General features: G+C 43.0%; 1 protein-coding gene across 1 annotated transcript in view; it reads left to right on the forward strand.

Moving 5' to 3' along the window:
• LOC132392125 (T-cell-specific surface glycoprotein CD28-like) overlaps positions 1 to 24,643 on the forward strand; it is a 106,021-nt gene that overhangs the window by 36,731 nt on the left and 44,647 nt on the right. The window contains exon 2 of the mRNA XM_059965975.1: positions 12,600 to 12,983. Within this exon, the coding sequence (XP_059821958.1) occupies positions 12,600 to 12,983 (384 nt within the window). The remainder of the gene's footprint in view (positions 1 to 12,599; positions 12,984 to 24,643) is intronic.

The following is a 24,643-nucleotide window of genomic DNA, read 5'->3' on the forward strand; positions in this document are numbered from 1 at the left end:
GGGCACCGGGGGAGGTGATAGGCAGGTAATGAGAAGAATTAAGAGTGAAAACTAGAAGAACTATAAAGGAGTTACTTGGGAAATTGAAAGGTCTGAAGGTAGATAAATCACCTGCACCAGGCAGACTGCACCCTAGGGTTCTGAAAGAGATAGCTGAACTGATTGTGGAAGTATAGTAATAATCTTTCAAGAATCACTAGATTCTGGAATGTTTCTTGAGGACTGGCATATACAAATGTCACTCCTCTGTTTCAGAAGGGAAGGAAACAGAAGAGATTTATAGGCCAGCTAGCCTGACATCAGTGATTGGGAAGATGTTAGAGTCCATTATTAAGGGTGAAGTTTCGGGGTACTTGGAGGCACATGATAAAGTAGGCCAAAATCAACATGGTTTCCTTAAGGGGAAATCTTGCCAAGCAAATCTGTTGGAATTCTTTGAGGAAAATAACAGACAGAATAGACAAAGGAGAGTCTGTGGATGTTGTTTACTTGGATTTTCAGAACGCATTTGGCAAGGTGCTGCACATGAGGGTGTTTAACAAAATAAGAGCTCACAGTATTACAGGTAAGATACTAGCATGGATAGAAGATTGGCTGACTGGCAAAGAGTGGAAATAAAGAAGGCCTATTCTGGCTGGCTGCCGGTGACTAGTGGTGTTCTGCAGGGGTCAGGGTTGGAACCGGTTCTTTTTGCATTATCGGACAACAATTTGAATGATGCAATTGATGGCTTTGTGACCAGGTTAGCTGACAATAAAAAGATAGGTAGAGAGGCATCTAGTGTTGAGGAAACAACATGTCTGCAGAAGGGATTAGATCAGGAGAACGGGCAAGGAAGTGGCAAATAGATTATTGTGTGTAGGGAAGTGTATGGTCATGCAGTTTGATGGAAAGAATAAAGGCATAGACTATTTTCTAAATGGAGAGTCCTTGTGCAGGATTCCATAAAGGTTAACTTGCAGGTTGATTCAGCGTTAAGGAAGGTTAATGCAATGTTGGCATTCATTTCAAGAGGACTAAAATATACAATACTGTGCTAAAGCCTTAGGCACATATATATAGTTAGTGTGCTATATTATGACTTCTCAGTTACCAAATAACACAATACTACTGAGCTAATACAAAACTAAGTACATTTAATTCTATTTCCCAAACATCTTCCTATTTTAACCAATATACTGTACTGTCAAGGATGTAACGCTGAGGCTTTATAAGGCACTGGTCAGTCTGCATCTGGAGTATTGTGAGTAGTTCTGGGCCCTTTATCTAAGACAAGATGTGTTGCATTGGAGAGAGTCCAGAGGAAGATTACAAGAATAATCCCGGAAATGAAAGGGTTTACATATCAGGAGCATTTCAGCCTGTACTCTCTAGAGTTTAGAAGAATGAGGGGGAATCTCATTGAAACATATTCAATATTGAAAAGCCTAGATTGAGTTACGTGGAGAGAATGTTTCCTAACCTGGGGAGTCCAGGACGAAAGAGGACCCCTCAAAGTAGAAGGATGTCCCTTTAGAACAAAGATGAGGAAAAATTTCTTTAGCCAGAGGGAGGTGAATCGGTGGAATTCATTGCCATTGACAGCCAGGGAGACCAAGTCATTGGGTATATTTAAAGCAGAGATTGACAGGTTTTTGATTGCTAAGTGCATCAAGGTTATGGAGAAAAAGTAGGAGAATGCATGTAAGGGGGGGTGATAATAGATCAGTTATGGTAGAATGGTGGAGCAGTATCACTGGGTTGAATGGCCTATTTCTGCTCCTATGTCTTATAGTCTTATGGAAATAAAGTGTGGTCAACGTTGCTTTCAAAATGGAAGATATGGTTCAACAAGCTTCTGCATAGTTTCAGGAAGGCACAGTAGGAACGAATGAGTCAAGGAGAGCAGATTAAATGTAATGACCTCAGGTACTTAAAAAACAGCCTTAGATAGGCTGAATGATGTAGCAAGGAACAGCATTGTAATAATTAGGAACAGCACTGTCAGATAAATATCAGAATAGATAGTTTGTTGGTTAGATCAGGCAAGAATTGGGATTAATGTTATCTACAGAGGGTGGTACAGATCGGAGAGAATCTACCTATGCTGGGACCACTATCACTCACTGAATTCACCAATAACATATAACTGAGAATTGAAAGTATAATTTTTAAAATGTGTTGTAGAGTAATGCTTAAGCAAAAGGGAATGTAATAGTGATGTTGGGGTCCGGTCCGGAGCCCTCCTTCCAGATCTTGCTCCAGTTCGCGGAATCCGGACTCCGGGCCTTGCAGCCAGCCTTCCTGTCACACGAAGCCATTGGATCATCTTGGTTTAAGGAGGTACACCAGTTGCCTATTAGGGGGCAGGTGTTTATAAGGGGCTCAGGGACTGAGCCTAGTTGTGGGGTTGTCCTGTTCTGAAGCTGTTTTGACCTGCTCTGTACCTGGACGGCTGGCTCTGAATCCTGTTTTGCGTGCTCTGGATCTGGTTCTACCCTGGTTGCTGCCCTGTTTGGAATCCTGTGCTGCCCTGTTCTGTATATGCTTTATCTGGTTGGTTTTGTTCCCCTGCTTCTCTCATGTGTGCTGGTCCTGCTGTTCCACCTTACTTGCCTTGCCTGTGCTGTCATGTCATGCTGTTGGTTGCCTTTACCAACGTACCTGGTGTACAACGGTAGTCCTGCTGCTCACCCTGGACCCAGCTTCCTTCTGATCCCTTGCCTCTATCGGGCAGGTCTTGCTGGACTGCTGTTGCCTGGTGGGGATTCTGCCCCTACCTACCTGTTGCCTCTGTTGGGCAGGTCTGGCTGGACTGTCACTGCCTGGTGAGGGTTCTGCCCCTACCTACCTGTTGCCTCTGTTGGGCAGGTCCAGCTGGACTGTCACTGCCTGGTGAGGGTTCTGCCCCTACCTACCTGTTGCCTCTGTTGGGCAGGTCCAGCTGGACTGCCACTACCTGGTGGGAGTTCTACCCCTTCCTACCTGTTGCCTCTGTCGGGCAGGTCTAGCTGGACTGTCACTGCCTGGTGAGGGTTCTGCCCTTTCCACCTATTGCTCCCTAAGGGTTGTGCCCTGCATCTGCCCAAGTGCCTGCGCCTTGCCCAAGCCTCAGTGTTTCCGCCTGGGAGGTGGCCCTGCCGGGGATCCATGTGGCCTGCCGTGAGGACTCCTACCCTTTCCTCCCCTCGTTTCCCAATGGACTGTGCCCTGCACCTGCCCAGATGTCTGCGACCGGCCCAGGCCTCCGTGTTTCTGCCTGGGTGCTGGCCCTGCCTGGGATCCAGCCCTGCCTGCCTTACCCCTTGCATGCCACAGCATCCCCATCCTGTCCTACCCCTAGTGTCTGTGTCCTGCATTTGGGCCCAATCCTGCCCCCGTTCCTGACAAGAGAGGGCATAATTCAGTTGCAGAGTGGCATATCATCGGGAATTGAGTTTCAATAAACTGTGGGGAGCTGCATCTTGAGGAAAAATAAGAAAGCCGCATTATGGCTTGCATCATTAGAATTTGTCTTTTGTTTATCCAGTCATCCCTGGTGAGCCTCCTTCCTGAGATTCCACAGACCTTCCGGCGAAGGCCGGCACTCTCATGCTTCACTGTTCAACCTCTCCCTAGACCCACACCCCTCCTGCAACCCTGAAGCCTTCAGGTTTTGCCCTGGTTCAGCTCTTTACACTTCACCATATACCCCCAGTGTGCAACCCACTATCCAAATCGATCCCCAGGGCTTCCACTTCACAGCACCATGTCAAATTCTTTCTGGGGCCAGTTCTGCAAAACAACTTGAGGCTTTGAACTATACTCTGGAGCCACAAAATATACATTTTCCAAATAGTTACAGACACCACAAGTAGTTTGGAAGAATTGTTCTACAGACAATATTAACTAAATCATCTGTCCTGATGATGAACCGTCAACTATTTATTCCTTTCCATGGATGTTTCCTGGCCTGTTGGAGTCCTCCAGCATTTTGAGTTTGTTACAAACACAAGAAAATTGGCAGGTGCTGGAAATCCAAAGCAACACACACAAAATGCTGAAGGAACTCAGCAGGCCAAGCATCATCTATGAAGAAGAGTTAACAGTCAATGTTTGGGCCAAGACCCCTCATCAGGACTGAAAAGAAAGGGGAGGAGTCAGAGTAAGAAGGTGGGGAGAGGGGAGAGAGAAGGACAATGTGGCAGATGATAGGTGAAACCAGGGGAGGGGATGAGGGGTGAAGTAAAGAGTTGGAAAGTTGATAGGTGAAAAAGATAAAGAGTAAGAGAAAACGGAATCTGATAGGAGAGAGTAGAAAATCATGGAAGAAAGGGAAGGGGGAGGAGCACCAGAAGGAGTTAATGGGCAGGTTAGGAGATCAGGTGAGAGAGGGAAACAGGAATGGGGAATGGTGAGGGGGGGGGGCAATGACCCAAAGTTTGAGAAATTGATGCTCGTGCCATTAGATTGGAGGTTAACCAAACAGATTATAAACTGTTGCTCCACCAATCTGAGTCTAGCCTCATTGTGGCAGTAGAGGAGGCTATGGACTGACATATCCGAATGGAAAGTAGAATGGAAAAGGGTGGTGGCTGGGAGATCCTGCTTTTTGTGGTGGACAGAGCTGGAGTTAGAAGAGCAGATTAAAGACTAAGTATTCTGTGCAAGTAATTCATGACCTTTCCACATTACACAAGGCACAAGTCTGATGGACGGGATAGCTAGAGACTTTTTCCCAGGATGGACTTGACTACTATGAAGCAGCATAACTTGAAGGTGATTCGAGGAAAGTATAGAGGCATATCTGAAGTATTTTTTTTACACACAGAGGTAGAACAGCCTGCCAGGGGTGGTAGTAGTGGCAGACACATTAGGGACACTTAAGAAACTCTTAGATAGGCATAAAGATGATAGAAAAATGGAGTGCTACATTGGAGGGAAGGATTAGATTGACTTTAGAGTATGTTAACAACAACATCATGAGCCAAAAGGTCTGTACAGAGCTGTAACATTTATGCTCTATGTTCTATGTTCTAAATACAATATAAAACTTCACTCTTCTTCACTGAATTGTTCCCACAACCTAAGGACTCTTCAACTCATATTCTCAATATATATGGTGACATATACGTACTTTGATAATAAATTTACTTCGAACATTTAACTTTAGACAGTCGCAGATCTTTGTGCTCCTGCAAAAATAAATCCAGATAATTTAATGGATCTGCATCCTCATAACAGAGTCACTCATCACAATTCCTGTCAAAAGGTCGACGGGAACTAAGTACTAAGGAAGAGCAGAAAAGTTTTGCAATTGGCGAAGGTCTGGTAAGTACAGCTGAACACAAACTAGTGCACAGTGTCAGTTAGAGAGCAACTGAGTCCAGCTGCCCAGCTTCACCAAATGTAATGAGGCTTATTATCAGAATTTGTTCTGCTGTTCAGCTGGACCCTGGACAATCTCCATCTGACTTCCTTTTCTTCCCACCCTCGTCCTGCTTTGCTGATTCCCTGACACTGACATTGAGAGTATATGCTCCCAATGTTATAACTCAGAGCAAAGGTTTAAAAACTTATTTTTCAGTTGCAAACACATTTTCAGTTTTGAACCATTCGGGTACACCATCAGTGTAAGGCTGGCAGTGGATATTTTGGAATAAAGGAGACAGATGCACTACTGCCCATGACATTTCTGACTCTTTAATTGCAAGAGTTTAGACCAAGGAATACACAAAGCATGACTTTACCAGACAGGAAGGTTTCATCAGTATGAAGTTAAGTGTATCGATAGGTGTAAACGTCTTGAGGCTGGTTAACGGTTACAATGGTTCAGGAAGGAGAACATTACAGATATGTGATAAGCATCCTGAAAACCACATCATCAACCTCAAGAGGCTTTCTGTTTGTGCACCTACGTTGTTATGTCTCAGTGTGGATCAAAAGAGGTGTGAGGATGGGGGGGAGGAGGGAGAATGTGAGTGGGAGGGAAATTTGCAAGTTTACCATCTTCGCTCTGCAGCTCCTCCCTCCCAGTGATCAGAGGACAGGGATTCTCAGCGGCAGGGGCATTACCAGAGCAATCATTGGATGGAAACCTTCATCCCGACATGCGAAACAACACTGATCATAAGACCATATAAGACAGGAGCATAATTAGACCATTCAGCCCGTAGGTTTGTTCTGCCATTCTGTCACGGCTAATGTGTTATCCCTCTCAACAGCATTTTCCTTCCTTTGCCTCACACCCTTTGATGCCATTATTGATCAACTATCAGTCTCTGCTTTAAATATCCTCAGTGGCCACTTTATTAGGTACATCTGTGCATCTGTCTGTCAGTGCAAATATCTAAACAGCCAATCATGTGGCAGCAACTTAATGGGAAAAAAAAGCATGTAGACAGGGTCAAGAGGTTCAGTTGTTGTTCAGACAAGACATCAGAGTGGGGAATAAATGTGATCTTGGTGACTGTGGAATGATTGTTGGTGCCAGATGGGGTGGTTTGAGTATCTCAGAAACTGTTGATTTCCTGGGATTTTCATGCACAACTGTCTCTAAGGTTTACAGGGAATGGTGTGAAATAAAAATCCAGTGAGTGGGAGTTCTGTGGGCAAAAACACCTTGTTAATGAGAGAGGTCAGTGGACAACGGCCAGACTGGTTCAAGCTGACAAGAAGGAGATTGCAATTTGAATAACCACACATTACAACAGTGATGTGTAGAAGAGTTCTCTAAATGCACAACACATCGAACCTTGAAGTGGATGGGCCAGAGCAGCAGACGATCACAAATATCAAGTCAGTGACCACTTTATTTAGTACAGGAGGTATCTAATAAAGTGGTCACTAAGTGTTTATCCAAAAGCATGGCCTCCACAGCTGTGTGTGGCAGTGAATTCCACTATAGTGGTGGTCAGCGTGAAAAAGCAACAAGAAAATCAAGCCCTTTGATTGACCAAGTTCACACTAATCATCAATAATCTACTTAAACTAATCCTGCACTAATGCAACTTTATCCTCCACACATTTCGGTCATCACCTCTCAGATTCGACCAGTCGCATATGCATGATGAATCAATTAACCAGTCGTATACATGTGAAGGATCAATTACAGCAGCCAGTTAACCTACCAACCTACATGTCTTTTGGAAGTGGGAGGAAGACTTTCTATCATTTTTGATGGTGAGGAAGATAGTCTTAAACTGCAGAATAATAAGATAGGCAGGACAATGGCAAATGCAATTTAATGCTGATTAACTGCGAAATGATGTATTTTAGGGTGTCTAGTAAGGGTAGGACATATACTAAGAATGGTAAGGTCCTAAGGAAGATTGAGAAACAAAGGGACTTTGGTGTACAAGTCCAAAGACCCCTGAAGATAGCAATACAGATAGACAGGATAGAAGACAGCATATGGGATGCTTAGAGAAAGCAAAGAGTACAAGTGCAGGGAGGTCTTTGTACAACTAAAAAGTTCAAAGTAAATATATTATTAAAGTATGTATATGTCAAGATATCCTGCCTCATTTTCCTGCAGGCATTCTCAGTAGATCAAAGAAATACAATAACATCAATGAAAAGCTACACACAAAGACTGGCAAACAATCAATGTGCAAAAGAATAGAAACTTGGCAAATACAAACAGGATTAAATAAATCTGGAGAACATGAGTTGCAGACTCCTTGAAAGTGAGTCCATAGGTTGTGGAGTCAGTTCAGCGTTGAGGTGAGTGAAGTTACCTACACTGGTTCAGGAACCTGATGGTTCTAACATAATAACTGTTCCTGAATTTGGTGGTGTGCAGCAGCATTGCCTGGATGGTGGGGGACCTCAACGGTAGATGCTACTTTCTTGTGTCAACACTCATTTTAGAAGTGCTCAGAGGAATAGAGGAGTTTTCCTGTGATGGACCAGACTGTATCCATCACAATTTGTAAGCTTTTCCATTCCTGGGCATTGGTGTTTCTATACTAGACCAAGATGCAACCAGTCAGGATACTGTGCATCTTTAGAACATAAACATTGATAAAAATTTATCTACATGTCTATCACTATGATCTATAGATCATAAATATTGATTAGATCATCACAGGTACATGTATGCCATTGTGGTCACTATAGGAAGGATGTGACTGCAATGTGGAGGGTGCTGAGGAAACTCACCTCCTGGAGTGAAATGTTACTGGGAGTGGGGGGAACATTTCAGTTGTAAGTAGGGACTTGACAGGCTGAGTCTGATTGCTTTGGAGCAGTGGGAGCTCTACAAACCCTAAAGGGCAGAGATAGGGTAGACAGTAAGAAATGAGTTCCACATCAGTCTAGAAAGGTGTGGGGTGAGGGGGTAAAAAAATTTAGAAGGAATCTAGAGTGCTTGACATTAAAAGAAACATCAGGATGAACACTTGAATCTAAAAGGCATAGTGGGCTACAAGCCAAACATTGGTCAATGGAATCAATATAGATATTTGGTGTTTGGCTTAGATATGGTGGGTGAATGGGCCTGTGTCTGTGCTGTATGAAACTATTCCTCTATCTTTACAGGAAATTATCGATGGAAATTTCATACTGACAGCTTACTAGCAGAGAATAACTGCTGCCAATAGTCCACATACGTCTCCAGCACCAGCCATCAAGGGCAGCATGTATACAGAAAGGTGCTGGAAAAGGGCCAGCAATATCATGAAGGGTCCCACCCACCCTGTTTATGGGCTGTTTGACCCACTCCCATTTTAGGAAAGAAGCTACGCTGTATCCACACCAGAATAACCACTTGTCCACCATGTACCAGTCGTGGGGTGAGTGAGTGGGGGGTAGAATGCCTGGAAACAGCTGTCAGCTCATGGCTGGGTAGCAGGAGAGACTGAGGGGGATGATGAGAAGAGTGCGGTAGTGTTGTGCCCACCTCCAGTACCTCCCGCATCTCGTGCTTAAGGCAAAGGTTCCGACCCAACATGGTAGTGCAGTGGGTGAGTGCTGCTGCTGACCGGGCAACTCCAAACACCCGGCAGGCCAACTGAGGAGAGTCTGCGCACTGCTCCTGTGAACACTGGGGTTTCCCCTCACATGCACTGGCTTCTTCGCACGTGCTCAAGACGAGCAGGCTGTTTCTCTGTTGCAAGTTACACTTGGTGTACGTACATAGTGCGATGATCAAAGGGAGGGGTGGTTATTGAGCACTTGAGGTGAGAATGCGTTCAGGCAAATAAGCTAGATAAAGCTTACAGTTCAAAGTAAACCTATTATCAAAATACATACACTACCCTGAGATCCATTTTCTTGTAGGCATTCACTGTAGGACAAAGAAACGCAATAGAATCAATGAAAAACAGACAGACGTACTTTATTGATCCCGAGGGGAATTGGGTTTCATTACAGCTGCACCAACCAAGAATAGTGAAGAAATATAGCAATATAAAACCATAAATGATTAAATAATAATAAGTTAATCATGCCAAGTGGAAATAAGTCCAGGACCAGCTTATTGGCTCAGGGTGTCTGATACTCCAAGGGAGGAATTGTAAAGTTTGATGGCCACAGGTAGGAATGACTTCCTACGACGCTCAGTGTTACATCTCGGTGGAATGAGTCTCTGGCTGAATGTACTCCTGTGCCTAACCAGTACATGGAGTGGATGGGAGACATTGTCCAAGATGGCATGCAACTTGGACAGCATCCTCTTTTCAGACACCAACGTCAGAGAGTCCAGTTCCACCCCACAACATCACTGGCCTTGCGAATGAGTTTGTTGATTCTGTTGGTGTCTGCTACCCTCAGCCTGCTGCCCCAGAACACAACAGCAAACATGATAGCACTGGCCACCACAGACTCGTAGAACATTCTCAGCATCGTCCCTACACAGACTTTCAAACAACCAATGTGCAAAAGAAGACAATCTGTACAAATTAAACAAATAGCTAGCTAGATAGATAAAGATATAAAGAAGTAAGTGAATGAATGATAATTACACAATAATAGCAGATAAGAAATTCTGTAGATGTACAAGTTGATACAAAGGTGACCTGTAGTTACATATACAACAGTATAATGCTACTGGCACTGTCATAAGTAATGTGTACTGGGAGGTAGCAGGGTGTTCAGAAGTCTCACGTCCTGGGGGACGTTACCCAGCCTTATAGTCCTTGTTCTCATAACGTAGTACCTGCTGCCTGATGGTGTGAGTGTCAAAGAGGTTGTGAGATGAATGGGATAGGCTGGCTGGTTTCCAGGGGTGAAGTGAACCTACACTGTGCGATGTTTTCTTCTGGGAAAATGGGGGAGGGGTGGTACTCAGAAGTGGTTCTACATCAGTACAATCACCTCTTCCTTGGAAATGCATGGGCTGAACTTCACTGCACTTCACTTCACTGAAACAGAAAGTTGGTTATTAGGTAATGCATTCATTCTCCCAGAGATGTTTTTTTTAAATGCACACTGCAAATAACAGGAAGAAAAGCCAACCTCTTCAACACTTCGCACATTAAAGGGCACCACCACCTCCTGTCTTTAATATGTGACCTTTACAAAAGAGGTGGGAATCGAACGTGCATAGAGATCAGAGGTTGAACACGCAGTGAGGTTTATTGTTCAATCCAACACTCCCAGACAGGTATAGCACAAGACCTGCCTCTTTATAATGGGGATCTTGGACAGAAACCAGTGCAGAGTGTAGTGCATGAAACAGGTTCTCGGAGTCCTGGCTCATGGCCCTCGAATTTGTGACGGTAGAGAGCAAAGATCTGGAATGTGCTCTCAGAGTAACCCAAATGAGGAAACTGCAGTATATTGGAGTACTGTGAGCATTTTTGGGCCCCTTGTCTAATGTGCTGGTATTGGAGAGTGTCCAGAGGAGGTTCACAAGAATAGTCTCGGGATGAAAGGGTTAATATATGAGGAATGTTTGATGGTTCTGGGCCTGTATTCTCTGGAGTTAAAAATGATAGGTGATCTCACTGAAACCTAGATAGAGTGGACTTGGAGAGAATATTTCCTACAACAGAGGAGCCTCAGAATAGAAGGATGTCCCTTTAGAACAGAGATGAGGAGAAATTTCTTTAGCCAGAGTATCTATGGAATTCATTGGCACAGGCAGCTGTGAAGACCAAATTATTAGGTATATTTAAAGCAGAGGTTGATGAATAAGGGCATCAAAGGTTACGAGCAGAAGGCAGTTCAGACGGTCATAAATCAACCAAGATGGATTGATAGAGCAGACTCGATTGGCGGAAATGCCTAATTCTGCTCCTGTGCCTTGTGGTCTTGTGGTGTTTTGTTGATGGACGTTTTGGGTGATGGAGGAAGTGACAATCAGTTGGTGTTGTCATGGATGGTGCTACACTTACTGAGTGTTGTTAAACTTGCACATCCAAATGAGTGGAGATTACTCATTCTACCACGTTCCTTGTAATGGTGGTGTTAAGACGTGAACTGAGTAATCGTAAATTTATCTCTGTTGAAGAGATAATTGCCCCAGCATATGCAATCAGACTACATATACAGTATATACAAGATAATCTTACATATACATGGCCACACTCAAACAATTGTACATTGTGTTTTATAGGATTGTTTTTCTATTTATTGTGTTTATTTTCATGGTGTTCTTTAAGCTTATCGTGTTTTTTGATGCTGTGTTGGATCTGGCGTAACACTCATTTCATTCACCGTTACCTAAAGAATGACAATAAACAACCTTGAATCGAGATACAACATGAAGTAATTCAAAGCTGGTTTACAGATCAGCCATGATTTCGATAAACACTGGAGATGAACTGTATTTCCTTGGTCCTTGATCCTACCTATACCCATAGTTCCACACACTGGCCTCCCTGAAAATGATAGGTGATCATTACATCTTGTCTAACCAGCGCCAGCAGTGCTCGAACATCAGTTCACATCACAACTCCTGATCTCAATGTGTGCCTCTTTGGCAGCATCCTCCAAACACATGACTTTTACCAACCACAAGAGGAAGGGGATCGGCTTCAAAGTTCAAGAAGTTCAAAGTTTCAAAATCACCATATACTAATCACCATATCATAATCACCTGAGTTTCATTTTCTTGCAGGAATTCACAGTCGAACAAAAAAATACAGAATCAATGAAAAACTATACACAAAGACTAATAAACAACCAATGAGGAAAAGTAGACAATCTGTACAAATAATAAATAAAGTAAATACATAATATTGAGAACACGTGCTGTGGAGTCCTTGATAGTGAGTCCACAGGTTGTGAGTCAGTTCAGTGTTGAGGTGAGGAGTGAAGTTATTTACTCTGGTTCAAGAGCCTGATGGTTTAGAGTAATAATTGTTCCTGAACTTTGTGGTGTTGGACCCAGTGCCCCTGTACCTCCTTCCAGATGGCATCAGTACGAAGGGAGCATGGCCTGGATGGTGGGGAAGTCTTTCATAATGGATGCTTTTTTCTTGAGTCATCAGCTTCAAGCTACCGGCCACTCTGCATTGGAAATTCTCTGCCATTACCCTCACATCACTGGATCACCTTCATCACACAGGCTGCATCAGTTCTGCAAGATCTCAGCTTGTCAATGGACAATTATTGCAAGTCTTGCCACAGCCAGCCACATCTTGAGACAGTGAATATTGTTCTTCGTAATGAAACTGGGTTTGTTTCTTTTTTAGGACCACACAGAAGTTCGTACAGACCCCGCTTTGTGACTGCCAGCCTTGAAGGAGAGGTTAGCCTTTTGTGTGGGTTTAGTGGCACCAAGACTGGAGAAGAGTTCCAGGTCATCCTGTATAAAGGGGTGCTGAACAAAAGCACAGAGGTCTGCACTGCTTTCTTCTCCAACCACACAATGCAACCCTCAAAGAGAAAAGATCAGTTCCACTGCCAGGTCTGGTTGAGCCCAAACAATGTGACCATAACCATCAGGGACCTCAATGTGTCCGACACAGACCGGTACGTTTGCAATGTCTTAAAAACATACCCACCACCTTTTCGCAAATTCTCTGGACAATGGGCTCTCATCTACGTCAACCAGGAAGTCACCAGCTGTCCTCCAGGTGAGTTCCTGCTCCCTCCCCAGCCACGTTCAGCAGACTGACCACAAACCCGACAGATATTGGGCTGCTGCTCGGTAAGTCTGGGCTCCACAAGTCACAGCTTTCCAGAGACAACACCCAGGCTGTGGTCATTCGTCCAGGCTGAAGGTACCATCATAAGGGTTGTGAGCCCTTGGGCCCTGCTGGAGCAAAAAGCAAAGGATGAGTCCATCTTTAATTGGAAACTTGAGTTCGAAAGAAATGAAAGAACTGACATTTCTATATGACTGTTGAAACCTGGGACATCCTCTTCCAATGGAGCAGTCTCTATTACATAAAACCTAGCAGATTACAGCACAGTGCAGCTCCTTCAATGTTGTGCCAAATTTTTAACCTACTCCAAGGTTAATCTAACCTTCCCTCTAATATAACCCTCTATTTTTCTATCATCTTTAAGCCTATCTAAGAGTTTTTTTTTATATGTCCCTAATGTACCTGCCTCTACCATCATCCCTGGCAGGGTGTTCTATGCATCCACAACCCTCTGTGAAAAGAAAGTTCTTCCGATTACTAATACTTTCCTGCACATACCTGTTACTTTCCTCCACCCGCCTCAAAATTATGCCCCCTGTATTAGCCATTTCTGCCCTGGAAAAATGGATCTTGCGCCCCCACCCCCATCCACTCTATCATCTTGTATACCTCTGATCAAGTTTCCTCTCATCCCCCTTCACTCCAAAGAGAGAAGTCCAAGCTCACACGACCTATCTTCATTAGACGTGTCCTCGAATCCAGATAGCATCCTGGTTAATCAGCTTTGCTCCCTCTCTAAAGCTTCCACATCCTTTCTATAATGAGGCCACCAGAAATGAACACAATATATGTATGCGGTCTAATCAGGGTTTGATAAAGTTAAAACATTATCTTGCATCTCTTCAACTCAGTTACCCAGCCGTTGAAGACCGACACGCCATACACTTTCTTAACAACCCCATCACTGAGGAAACCATGGATTGAGCCCCATGCTCCCACTGTTCTTCCACATTATAAAGAATCCTGCCATTAATCCTGTACTCTGCCTTCAAATTTGACCTTCTAAGATGAATTCTTTCACACTTTTCTGGGCTGAACTCCACCAGCCACTTGTCAGCCCAGTTCTGCATCCTGTCAATGTCCTGTTGCACCCAACAACAACCATCCAGACCATCAACAACTCCACCAATCTTTGCGTCATCTGTAAACTTACTAACCCTATGTAGATAACCAAATAATTATCTACAGTTATAACTAGTATAATATAAATAAACAATTCACATTCAGCCAGACCTCATTTCTGCAATAAAATACATTTGTTTCAGTGTTGATTTTTGAGGAATAGCCAGTGTACCAGAGGAAATGGCCCTTTAGAACCATAGAACCATAGAACATTACAGCACAGAAACAGGCCTTTTGGCCCTTCTTGGCTATGTCGAACCTTAATTCTGCCTAGTCCCACTGACCTGCACCTGGACCATATCCCTCCATACACCTCTCATCCATGCACCTGTCCAAGTTTCCCTTAAACGTTAAAAGTGAGCCCGCATTTACAACTTCATCTGGCAGCTTATTCCACACTCCCACCACTCTCTGTGTGAAGAAGCCCCCCCCCCCCCCACCAATGTTCCCTTTAAACTTTTCCACTTTCACCCTTAATCCATGTCCTCTGATTTTTTTTCTCCCCTAACCTCGGTGGAAAAAGTCAGCTTGCATTCATTCTATCTATACCCATCATAATATACCTCTATCAAATCTCCCCTCATTCTTCTACGCTCTATGGAATAAAGTCCTAACCTATTCAACCTTTCTCTGTAACTCAGTTTCTCAAGTCCCAGCAACATCCTTGTAAACCTTCTCTGCACTCTTTCAACCTTATTAATATCCTTCCTGTAATTCGGTGACAAAAACTGCACACAATACTCCAAATTCAGCCTTACCAATGTCTTATACAACCTCACCATAACATTCCAACTCTTATACTCAGTACTTTGATTTATAAAGGCCAATGTACCAAAAGCTCTCTTTACTACCCTATCTACCTGTGATGCCACTTTTAGGGAAATTTGTATCTGTATTCCCAGATCCCTCTGTTCTACTGCACTCCTCAATGCCCTACCATTTACCTTGTATGTTCTACCTTGGTTTTTCCTTCCAAAGTGCAAAACCTCACACTTGTCTGTATTAAACTCCATCTGCCATTTTTCAACCCGTTTTTCCAGCAAGCTTTTCCCTCTGCAAGCTTTGAAAACCTTCCTCACTGTCCACTACACCTCCAATCTTTGTATCATCAGCAAATTTGCTAATACAATTTACCATGTTATCATCCAGATCATTGATATAGATGACAAATAACAATGGGCCCAGTTTAACATAATGCCTTAGTATCTTTAATGTCCACTTGAAAGGCAGACTTCAGCATCTCATTGAAAAGAGGGTGTCTCCAACTATGAGCTATTCCCTTCACTCACTCCTGTAGCAGAAGTGTCAGTTTGCAGTGCATGTTCAGATCTCCCGAAGGGAGTGCAGAGCCTGAACCCAGACAGTCCTGCTCCTGAACATGGTTAAATACAGAAAAAACTGGCTGGTGAACTGCAGAAGGAAGTGTTGAGGTATGGTTTTTCCAGGAGTTTGGTGAAACCAGATCTCAGTTAAAAGTGAATGGGAATGCATCAATTCAAGAGATTCTGCAGATGCTGAAAATTGAGAGTAACACACATACGCTCAAAATGCTGGAGGAATTCAACAGGTCAGGCTGTGCCAATGGAGAGGTATAAAGAGTCAGGTTGAGGCCCTACTGGAAAGGAAGGGGGAAGAAGCTAGAATAAGGAGGTTGAGGAGGAGGGGAAAGAGTACAAACTAGAAGATGATAGATGAAGCCAGGTGAGGGGGGAGGGGGGAAATGAAGTGAGAAGCTGGAAGGTGATAGGTGGAAAAGATAAAGGGCTGGAGAAGGAATCTGATAGGAGAGGAGAGTGGACCCCAGGACAAAGAAGGTGGAGTGGCACCAGAGGGAGGTTATAGGCAGGTGAGGAGAAAAGAAGGGTTGGAGGGGGGCATTGGTGGAGGGGGAGAAATTACTGGAAGTTAGAGAAATCAATGTCACACTGTCAGGTTGGAGGCTGCTCAAACGGACTATGCGGTGTTGCCCTTTCAACCTGCTAGTGCCCTCATCATGGTAATGGAGGAGGTCATAGACTGACTTGTTGGAATGGGAATGGAGAGTGGAATTAAAATGATTTGCCACTGAGAAGTCCACCTTGCTCAGGACAGATAAGTGCTGAGAGAGATCAATGGGAAGGAATAAATAGATAAGGGAATCCCAGAGAGAGCAATGTAGAGCACAGGAATGTATAAAGAATTGTCTGTATATCAAGCAGAGCTTTGCATTTAAACATAAGAATTAAGACCAAGAGTGTCAGTCATTTGGATACGGCTCAAGTGCAGAGAGAGACACTGAAGTTGGTCGATAGTTCACAGACTTCATTGCGAATGGCATTTTAAAAGAAAAGAAAACAATAAACCCTAGGCCAAGCAGAGCCATTAACAAAAGCTCTCAAATGGAAAACTAGATGCCAACATTGCGGCTGAAAGGAATATTTAAATATAAAACGATTACTGCTAGTCTTCAGCATCAGTCGACTTGACAGTCCACTTTCTCTGGCAAAGCCGAATGCAAGCAGGCAGCACAACATTGCTGTGCTTTGCTCAAGTCTCGATAAGTGCTATGATGGAAAGGAGGGAGTTAAATACTGCCAAAATGAAATAATTAGCTGTCACATGCATAGTCATGAGCGCAAATTGACAAATCTACAGCGCAAAGTGTGATAAAGAGTCTGCTCTGTAAATTAGCTAGCTCATAGCTGTTCTGATTGTAATTTTGACACCAAATTCCTTCCTACCCCCAGTAATCTTTCTCCTCAAAGATCAACAACTATCTCCCTTTCCTGTAAAACTATTAGTCACAGAGCCATGCAGAACAAAAAAACATGCTCTTCCGACTTTCTGCCAGCCATTATGAGGTGTTTGAATCGCTAAGGCATTATAGCCTATGGAGTGAGTATGGTTAATCCCATTTATCACACTTAGTCCATTACTTATAATGCCTTGACAAATCAAATACTTGTCAGGATGCTTCTTCAATGTAAGGAGAGTTACTGCCTTAACCACCTTTTTACCAGAATATTCTACATTTAAAAGCTCTCTGAATGAAACACAGAATTCTTCGTTGTGTCCCCTCTAAAGCTTACTCCTCACCTTAAGCTAATGTCCTCTGACCTTACTCCAGTGTTCTGCTTTAGAGATTAAAGGTTGGCTTTATTTATCACAGGTGCTTACAAACGCATTAAAATGTGTCAATTGCGTCGGCTGAAATCCAACAAGGATTGTGCTGGGCAGCCTGTAAGTGTTGCCACGCTTCTGGCACCAACATAGCAAGCCCACAGCTCACGGTACACCTTTAGGATGTAACAGGAAACCAGACCACCCCAAGGGAATCCCGTCAGTCACAGCGAGAACATGCAAACTTCTTGCAGGCAGTGGTGGGAATTGAACTCTGATCAGTGATTGCTTACGCTGTAACGCAATACACAAACCGCTACACGATCATGCTGCCCCCACTGCCCTACCAGAGTTCCAGTGATTCATGAGCAGAAATAAAAATCACCTTCTCATCAAAATGGCCGGTCCCTTGCTTTTGACAAAGTTCTAACAAGGAGTCTCTGACCTGAAAATCCGTCTCTCGACTAACCCACTGAGTGTTTCCAGCAGCTTGCTTTCAACTTCCGAAATCAAGTCTCTGCAGTTTTTTAAATTTGAAATTATTTTTAAAAATGTGGCCTCCCTTTCCAGCTTCTCCTACAAGAATAAGCATCCTCTCTTTATCCACTGTCAAAACACCTCAGAATCTTACCAACTCCAGTCAATATAAGCCTGGCCTGTCCAAACTTTCCCCATTCATTCCTGATCACAACATTTTCAGAACTACACTCAGGAGAAACTTTATTAGCTACCTCCTAAGTGTATGTTCATTGTCTCCTGTTCCTGTAACCCATCCACTTCAAGGTTCGATGAGCTGTGCATTAAGAAATGCTCTTCTGAACATCATTGTTGTAACACATGATTATTTGAGTTAGTGTTGCTTTCCTGTCAGCTTCCTGGCCATTCATCTCTGATCTCTCTCAACAACAAGACATTTTCACCCAAAGAACTGCTGCGTATTGGATTGCTTTTTGTTTTTCGAGCCTTTCTCTGTGAACTCATGGGTGAAAAATCCCAAGAGATCAACAGCTTCTGAGATACTCAAACAAACCCACCCTTCATTTGGCATCAACATCCATTCAACTGTCAGAGTCACATTGATCAGATTTCTTCCCCATTTTGATGTTTGATCTAAACAACAAGTCTGCATGCTTTTATGCATTGAGTTGCTACTACATGATTAGCTGAGTGTTTTCAATGCATTACCTATGAAACCAATACTGAATACAAGGCTTCAGATGTGGGCTCACCAATGCCTTTTGTAAGTAAAGCATAGCCCCTCCTTACCTTTGCACTCAATTTCCCCTTCTATAATCAGTAACATCCTGTTACCCTCCTTCTTAATTGCTTTATCTGCAAGGTGGATTTTTGCAACTTGTGCACCTGGCCAATGATATCCCGTCTGTATCTCAAAGCTCTGCAACCTGCAACAGCTATTTAGACAAACATGTCAGAACTTCTACTGGAAATGTTACTTTTTCTTTTCACAGATGTTGTCTAACTCATTGAGTGTTCCAGCACTTTCTGTTTTAATGCTAGTCATTAACTTTTTCTCTATGAAAATAGACAATTTCACATTTTCCCTATATTAAACATAAGAGATTCTGCAGATGCTGGAAATCCAAAATAACACGTACAAAATGTCGGAGGACCTCCACAAGTCAGGCAGCGTCTATGGAAAGGAATAATCAGTTGACATTTTGGGCCAAGACCCTTCATCAGGACAAGTTCAAATGGAACTTTCTCCATTGTACTCCATTTACCAGATCTTTGAAGTGCCTTATCTGCTAATCACTTGCCAGCTATTGCTCCAATCCTTCCCTCCATCTCTTTATTCTAGTTATCACTTTCAGTCCAAATGAAGGCTCTCAACCAGAGATGTCAGCTGTCCATTTCCCTCCAATGACGCCGCCTGACCTGCTGAGTTCCTCCGTTGTCTTGTGTGTTGCTCAGGATTCCAGCATCTGTAGCATCTTGTGTCTTCTTTGAAGTATCTATATCATTTCATAGCCTCCAGATGTCCTCTTCACAGCTTACTTTCTGGCCAACCTTTGTGTCATCTGCAAATTTAGTCCGGGTCACCTAACTGATCAGGACATGAATAAAATCAAAGTAACTGCAGATGCTGGAGATCAAAAGTTTTTTTAAAAAGTGCTGGAAATACTCAGGTCAGGTCACATCTATGGAAAGAGAAACAGACCTAAATGTTCACATCTATGACCCTTTGTTAATACACAAAATAAACTGTATTGCAAGACATCAAAGGAACCCATATCACCACAAAAGTGGTGTCAACAGGAACAAGGGTGGATGTTCTATAGCACCTCAACTATCCTTCCAGGGATATCTCACACTGGGCTTCGCCTACCACCTGTTCTAAATAGTGGCAGAAACATAGAAATCAGAACACAAGATGCTCAGGAGTAAGCAGGACGGTGGGTGATGAAGTGAAAAGTCTCAGAAAGCTCTGTGCTACTGTTAGCAAAATGTGAAAAATAAGCTTACTGATTTCAATCTGATGTGATCTGGCATTATTTTAAAATTTTAGTTTCATTCTGATTTTCTAAACTTACTACTCTAAATTCAAGAAAGTGTGAGTTGTTTACACTGAGAGCGTAACAGCTTGGGTGATACCAGTTGTGAGCGACACGAGTGTTCGGTAAGCCTTCTCTTGCTCATTCTTCACCTGTGAGTTAGGACAGTAAGAATATCTCCAGGGGCTGTGTCTTGTTCACTGTGCGGGGTGTGGGAGTTCTGGGAGACCTCCAGCCTCCCGGATAACCACATCTGCACCGGGTGCACGAGCTGCAGCTCCTCAGAGAACATGCTAAAGAACTGGAGCTGCCACTCGGTGACCATCGGCTTATAATGGAAACTGAGGAGATGATAGACAGGAGCCACAGGGAGGTAGTCACCTCTAGACTGTTGGAGGCAGGTAAACGGGTGACTTTCTAGAGAGGGAAGGGAAATAGGCAGCCAGTACAAAGTACCCTTGTTGCCATTCCCCTAAATAACATGTGTACTGCTTTGGATATTGTTGGGGGAGGACAACCTACCAGTGAGCTGCAGTGACCAGATCTCTGGCACTCAGTCTGGTACAAAAGCTTAGAAGGGACCAGAGGAGAAATATAATAGTGATAGGAGAGTCTGTAAACTCAAATACAGGACTGAATGTGTTTTATTTGAAAACACACCGTATTTGAAATAAATTAGATGATCTTGTTGCACAGTTAGAGATTGGCAGGTACAATGTCGTGGGTATCACGGAGTCACAGCTGAAAGACAATTGTCACTGGGGACTTAATACCCAAGGATACACAATTTGTCAAAAGGACAGGCAGATAGGCAGAGGTGGAGGAGTGGCTCTGCTGGTAAAATAATTTAAAAAGATCTTTAGAAAGAGGAGACATAGGATCAGAAGATGTACAATCCTTGTGGCTTGAATTAAGAAACTCCAAGGGTAAAAATTCATGATGGGAGTTATTTACAGGCCTCTGAACTGTAGCCAATGATAGAACTCTCCCTGGGAGAAGCTAAGGTCAATGTACCAGTATTACAGTGGAGTAAAGGGAATTACAGAGGCATGGGAGAGGAGCTGGCCAAAGTTGATTGCAAGTGGACATAATCAGGGATGCTGGCAGGGCAACAATGGCTGGAATTTCTGGCAGCAATGTGGAAGGCATAGGGTAGAAAGGAAGTATTCAAAAGGCAGAATGAAGCAACTGTGACTAAGAAGTGAAACCAACATAGGAGCAGCAGACAGGACATACAATGGAGCAAAAATCAGTGTGAAATTAGAGAATTGGGATTTTTTTTAAATTCGACAGAAGGCAACTGAAAATAGCCATAAGAGGGGAAGAAATAATATGAAAGCAAGCTCGCCAATAATATCAAAATGATACTAAATTGTTTTAGATACATGAAGAGAAAAAAAGAGGTTACAGTAGATATTGGACCACTGGAAAATGATGCTGGAGAGACTGTAATGACAGACAAACTACATAAGTACTTTGCATCAGTATTCACTGTGGAAGACTCTAGCAGTGTGCTGGAAGTTCGAGTGTGCCAAGGGGCGGAAGTGAGTACAGTCACTATTACTAGGGAGATGGTGCTTGGGAAACTAAAAGATCTGAAGGTAGCCTGGATCTGATGGACTACATTCCAGGGTTCTAAAAGAGGTTGCTGAAGAGATTGTGGAGGCATAGTAATGATCTTTCAAGAATCAATATATTCTGGCATGGTTCCGAAGGATTAGAAAATTGCAAATACTATTCAACTCTTCAGAAAGGGAGGGAGGCAGAAGAAAGGAAATTATAGACCAGTTATCCTGACCTCATTGGTTGGGAGCATGTTGGAGTCGATTGTTAAGGATGTGGTTTTGGGATACTTGAAGACACATGATAAAATAGGCCATAGACAGTATAGTTTCCTCAAGGAAAAATCTTGCCTGACAGAACTATTGGAATTACATGAAGAAATAGTGAGCAGGATAGACAAAGGAGAATCAGTAGACAATGGAGATTCAGTGGATGAGATCTTCTTGGATTTTCCGAAGGCCTTTGACAAGGTGCCACACATGAGGCTGCTAAACAAAGTAAGAGCCCAGGGCATTACAGGAAAGATACTAGCATGGATAAAGCATTGGCTGATTGGCAGGAACCAAAGAATGGGAATAAGTTACAAAGGCAAGTGGTTAAGTGAACTGTGTTGAATGATACAAAGAGTTGGCAAAGAACACACACTGAATAGAAAGCTGAATCCATCATCAAGCCCCCCCCCCCCACCTCCCGCCCCCACACACACCCAGGCCATGCTCTCTTCTCCCTGCTGCCATTGCGAAGGAGGTAGAAGAGTCTTAGGTCCCACACCACCAAATCCTTCAGCCACCTTCACTTACCACAATTCTGAACTGATTCCACAACCTACAGACTAACTTCCAAGGACTCTACAAATTATTTTTTCAATATGATTTATCAATCATTACTGTTCGTATTATTTGCTTTTTTAATGTTGCATAATTTGTCTTTTTTAACACATTGGTCGCTTGTCAGTCTTGGTGTGCAATATTTCACTGATTCTATTGCGTTTCATTGTTCCACTGTGAATGCTTGCAAGAAAATGAATCTCAGGATAGTATATAGTGACATTTACATACTTTGATAATAAATTTACTTTGAACTTTGGAATTGAATAAGGATGTGACCAAAAGGGTACACAGAAAAAATATAAGATTTTTCTTTGGTTGGAGAAACAGAAATAAAAGAATAATTTATTTAAAAGTGAAAATGTTGCAGAGAGGGATCTGGGTGTGCTGGTTCAGAAAACATGAAACACTTAAGCATAGTCAACAAGTGGGAAGACAAGCAGTACGTTGGCTGTTGTTTGAAACTGAGTGGGCTTTGGTGAGTGCTCCTCTGAAGTACTGTGCGTGTACATGAATAACTAGAGCCAGACCTCCATTTATTCTCTGATCTGAAGCCAGAGAAGGAGGCAACGTTATAAAGTCACTGAGTCATTCAGCACAGAAGCAAGTCTACCATGTCCGTGCCAGCATTTTGCTCATTTACACTAATCCCATTTTCCTTCACTGGGACTGTGTCTTTTGACGTGTTGCCTATTAAACTATCTATCTAAATTTCTCTTAACTGTCATGTTTGCATCTGATGCTACCACATCCTCTGACAGGGAGTTCCAGATATTAGTCATTGTGTAAATAAACTTTCCCCTCAAGTCCCTTTTAAGACTTTATCATTACACTGTACACATCTGAACTCTCAGTTTTGATACTGCTGCAGCAGAAGAACATCCACATTATCGACCATATCTATGCCTCTCATAGTCTTATATATTTCTCATACTCATCATATATGAGTATACTCATCATATATTTCTCATATATACTCATCAGTCTCCATCACTCCAGGAAAAAGAAGTGTAGACTATCTGAACATAGACTTCTCTAACTTCCGTTAATGCCCCTCCTTCCCTTCTTAGCCTAACCCTGACATATTTATTTGTTTGTCTGTTCTCCATCTCCCTCTGGTGCTTCCCCCCTGCTTTCTCCCAGGGCCTCACTTCCCATGATCCTTTCCCTTCTCCAGCTCTGTATCACTTTCGCCAATCACCTTTCCAGCTCTTAGCTTCATCCCACCCCCTCCGGTCTTCTCCTATCATTTTGCATTTCCCCCTCCCCCCACTACTTTCAAATCTCTTAGTATCGGTCCTTTTAGTTAGTCCTAACGAAGGGTCTCGGCCCGAAACGTCAACAGTGCTTCTCCCTATCGATGCTGCCTGGCCTGCTGTGTTCCACCAGCATTTTGTGTGTGTTTTCCAGCATCTGCTAATTTCCTCGTGTAGACTATCCAAACTCTTCCCATAAATCCTCGAATCTAGGCAACATCTTGGAGAATCTGCTCTGTATTCTCTCCAGTGTAGTCTTATATTTCCTACGGCGTGGTAACCGGAACTCTGCAAAGTTTCATTATAACACACAAACTCTAAAATTCTTTTCCTAAGCTTATGAAGGTAAGCATGTCATCTTCATCACCTTATCAGCCTGTGTTGCTACTTTCATGAAATGATGGACTTGGTCTCTGTTCACCAACATCCCCTAATGCTCTAACATTTACTGAATATTTCCTGTCCTTATCTGACTTTCCAAAATGCAACACCTTACACTTCCTGGGATTGTTCCATCTGCCAATCCTCCGCCTAAGTTTCCAACTGATCCATATCCTCTTATAACCTTAAACCACCTTCAAATTCCATGTTGGATTCTATGCTTTTGCAATCCAAGGCTCTTCAAAAGTCAAGGATGAGGCACAAAACTCGTTGATTACCATCATTTTATTAAGTGCTACAAGATAAAAGAGGAAAAAGAAGCCCGATGAGAGATAAAGGAAATAAGATAGACTGAATGTAGTATGGTTTTCTTGTACCAGACTATTGATTACAGCAAATTCCATTGATAACAGATACGCAATAAGATGGCCAGATTCAAGTAAAATGGCACCTCCCACGGAATGCAAGGTTTCCAGAATAAAATACAGGGGCAACTGTAACCACTGGTAACCTCATTAGATGTGTGTAGGTGATTATATAAAAATACTTATATAAACACACACAAGAAAGTTAAGCTACAAGAAAAAAATAACGATTCTCCACCCCAATCCAGCATGTACCACTACCAATTTTTTTGTCTTCCATAAACTTACCATACTCCCAGCATTCACACCCAAGTTGTTAATATATTTCACAAACATCTAATTGCCAGCACCGATTATGTGTACACGAATGGTCGCAGCTTTCTAATTGCAAAGCCAGCCTTCCACCACTACTATCTACTATCCTGGATCCAAATAGACAGCTCCCCTTGGTTCTCATGTGCA

The sequence above is a fragment of the Hypanus sabinus genome, chromosome 4 (genome assembly GCF_030144855.1).
Source record: "Hypanus sabinus isolate sHypSab1 chromosome 4, sHypSab1.hap1, whole genome shotgun sequence".
Taxonomy (NCBI): Eukaryota; Metazoa; Chordata; class Chondrichthyes; order Myliobatiformes; family Dasyatidae; genus Hypanus; species Hypanus sabinus.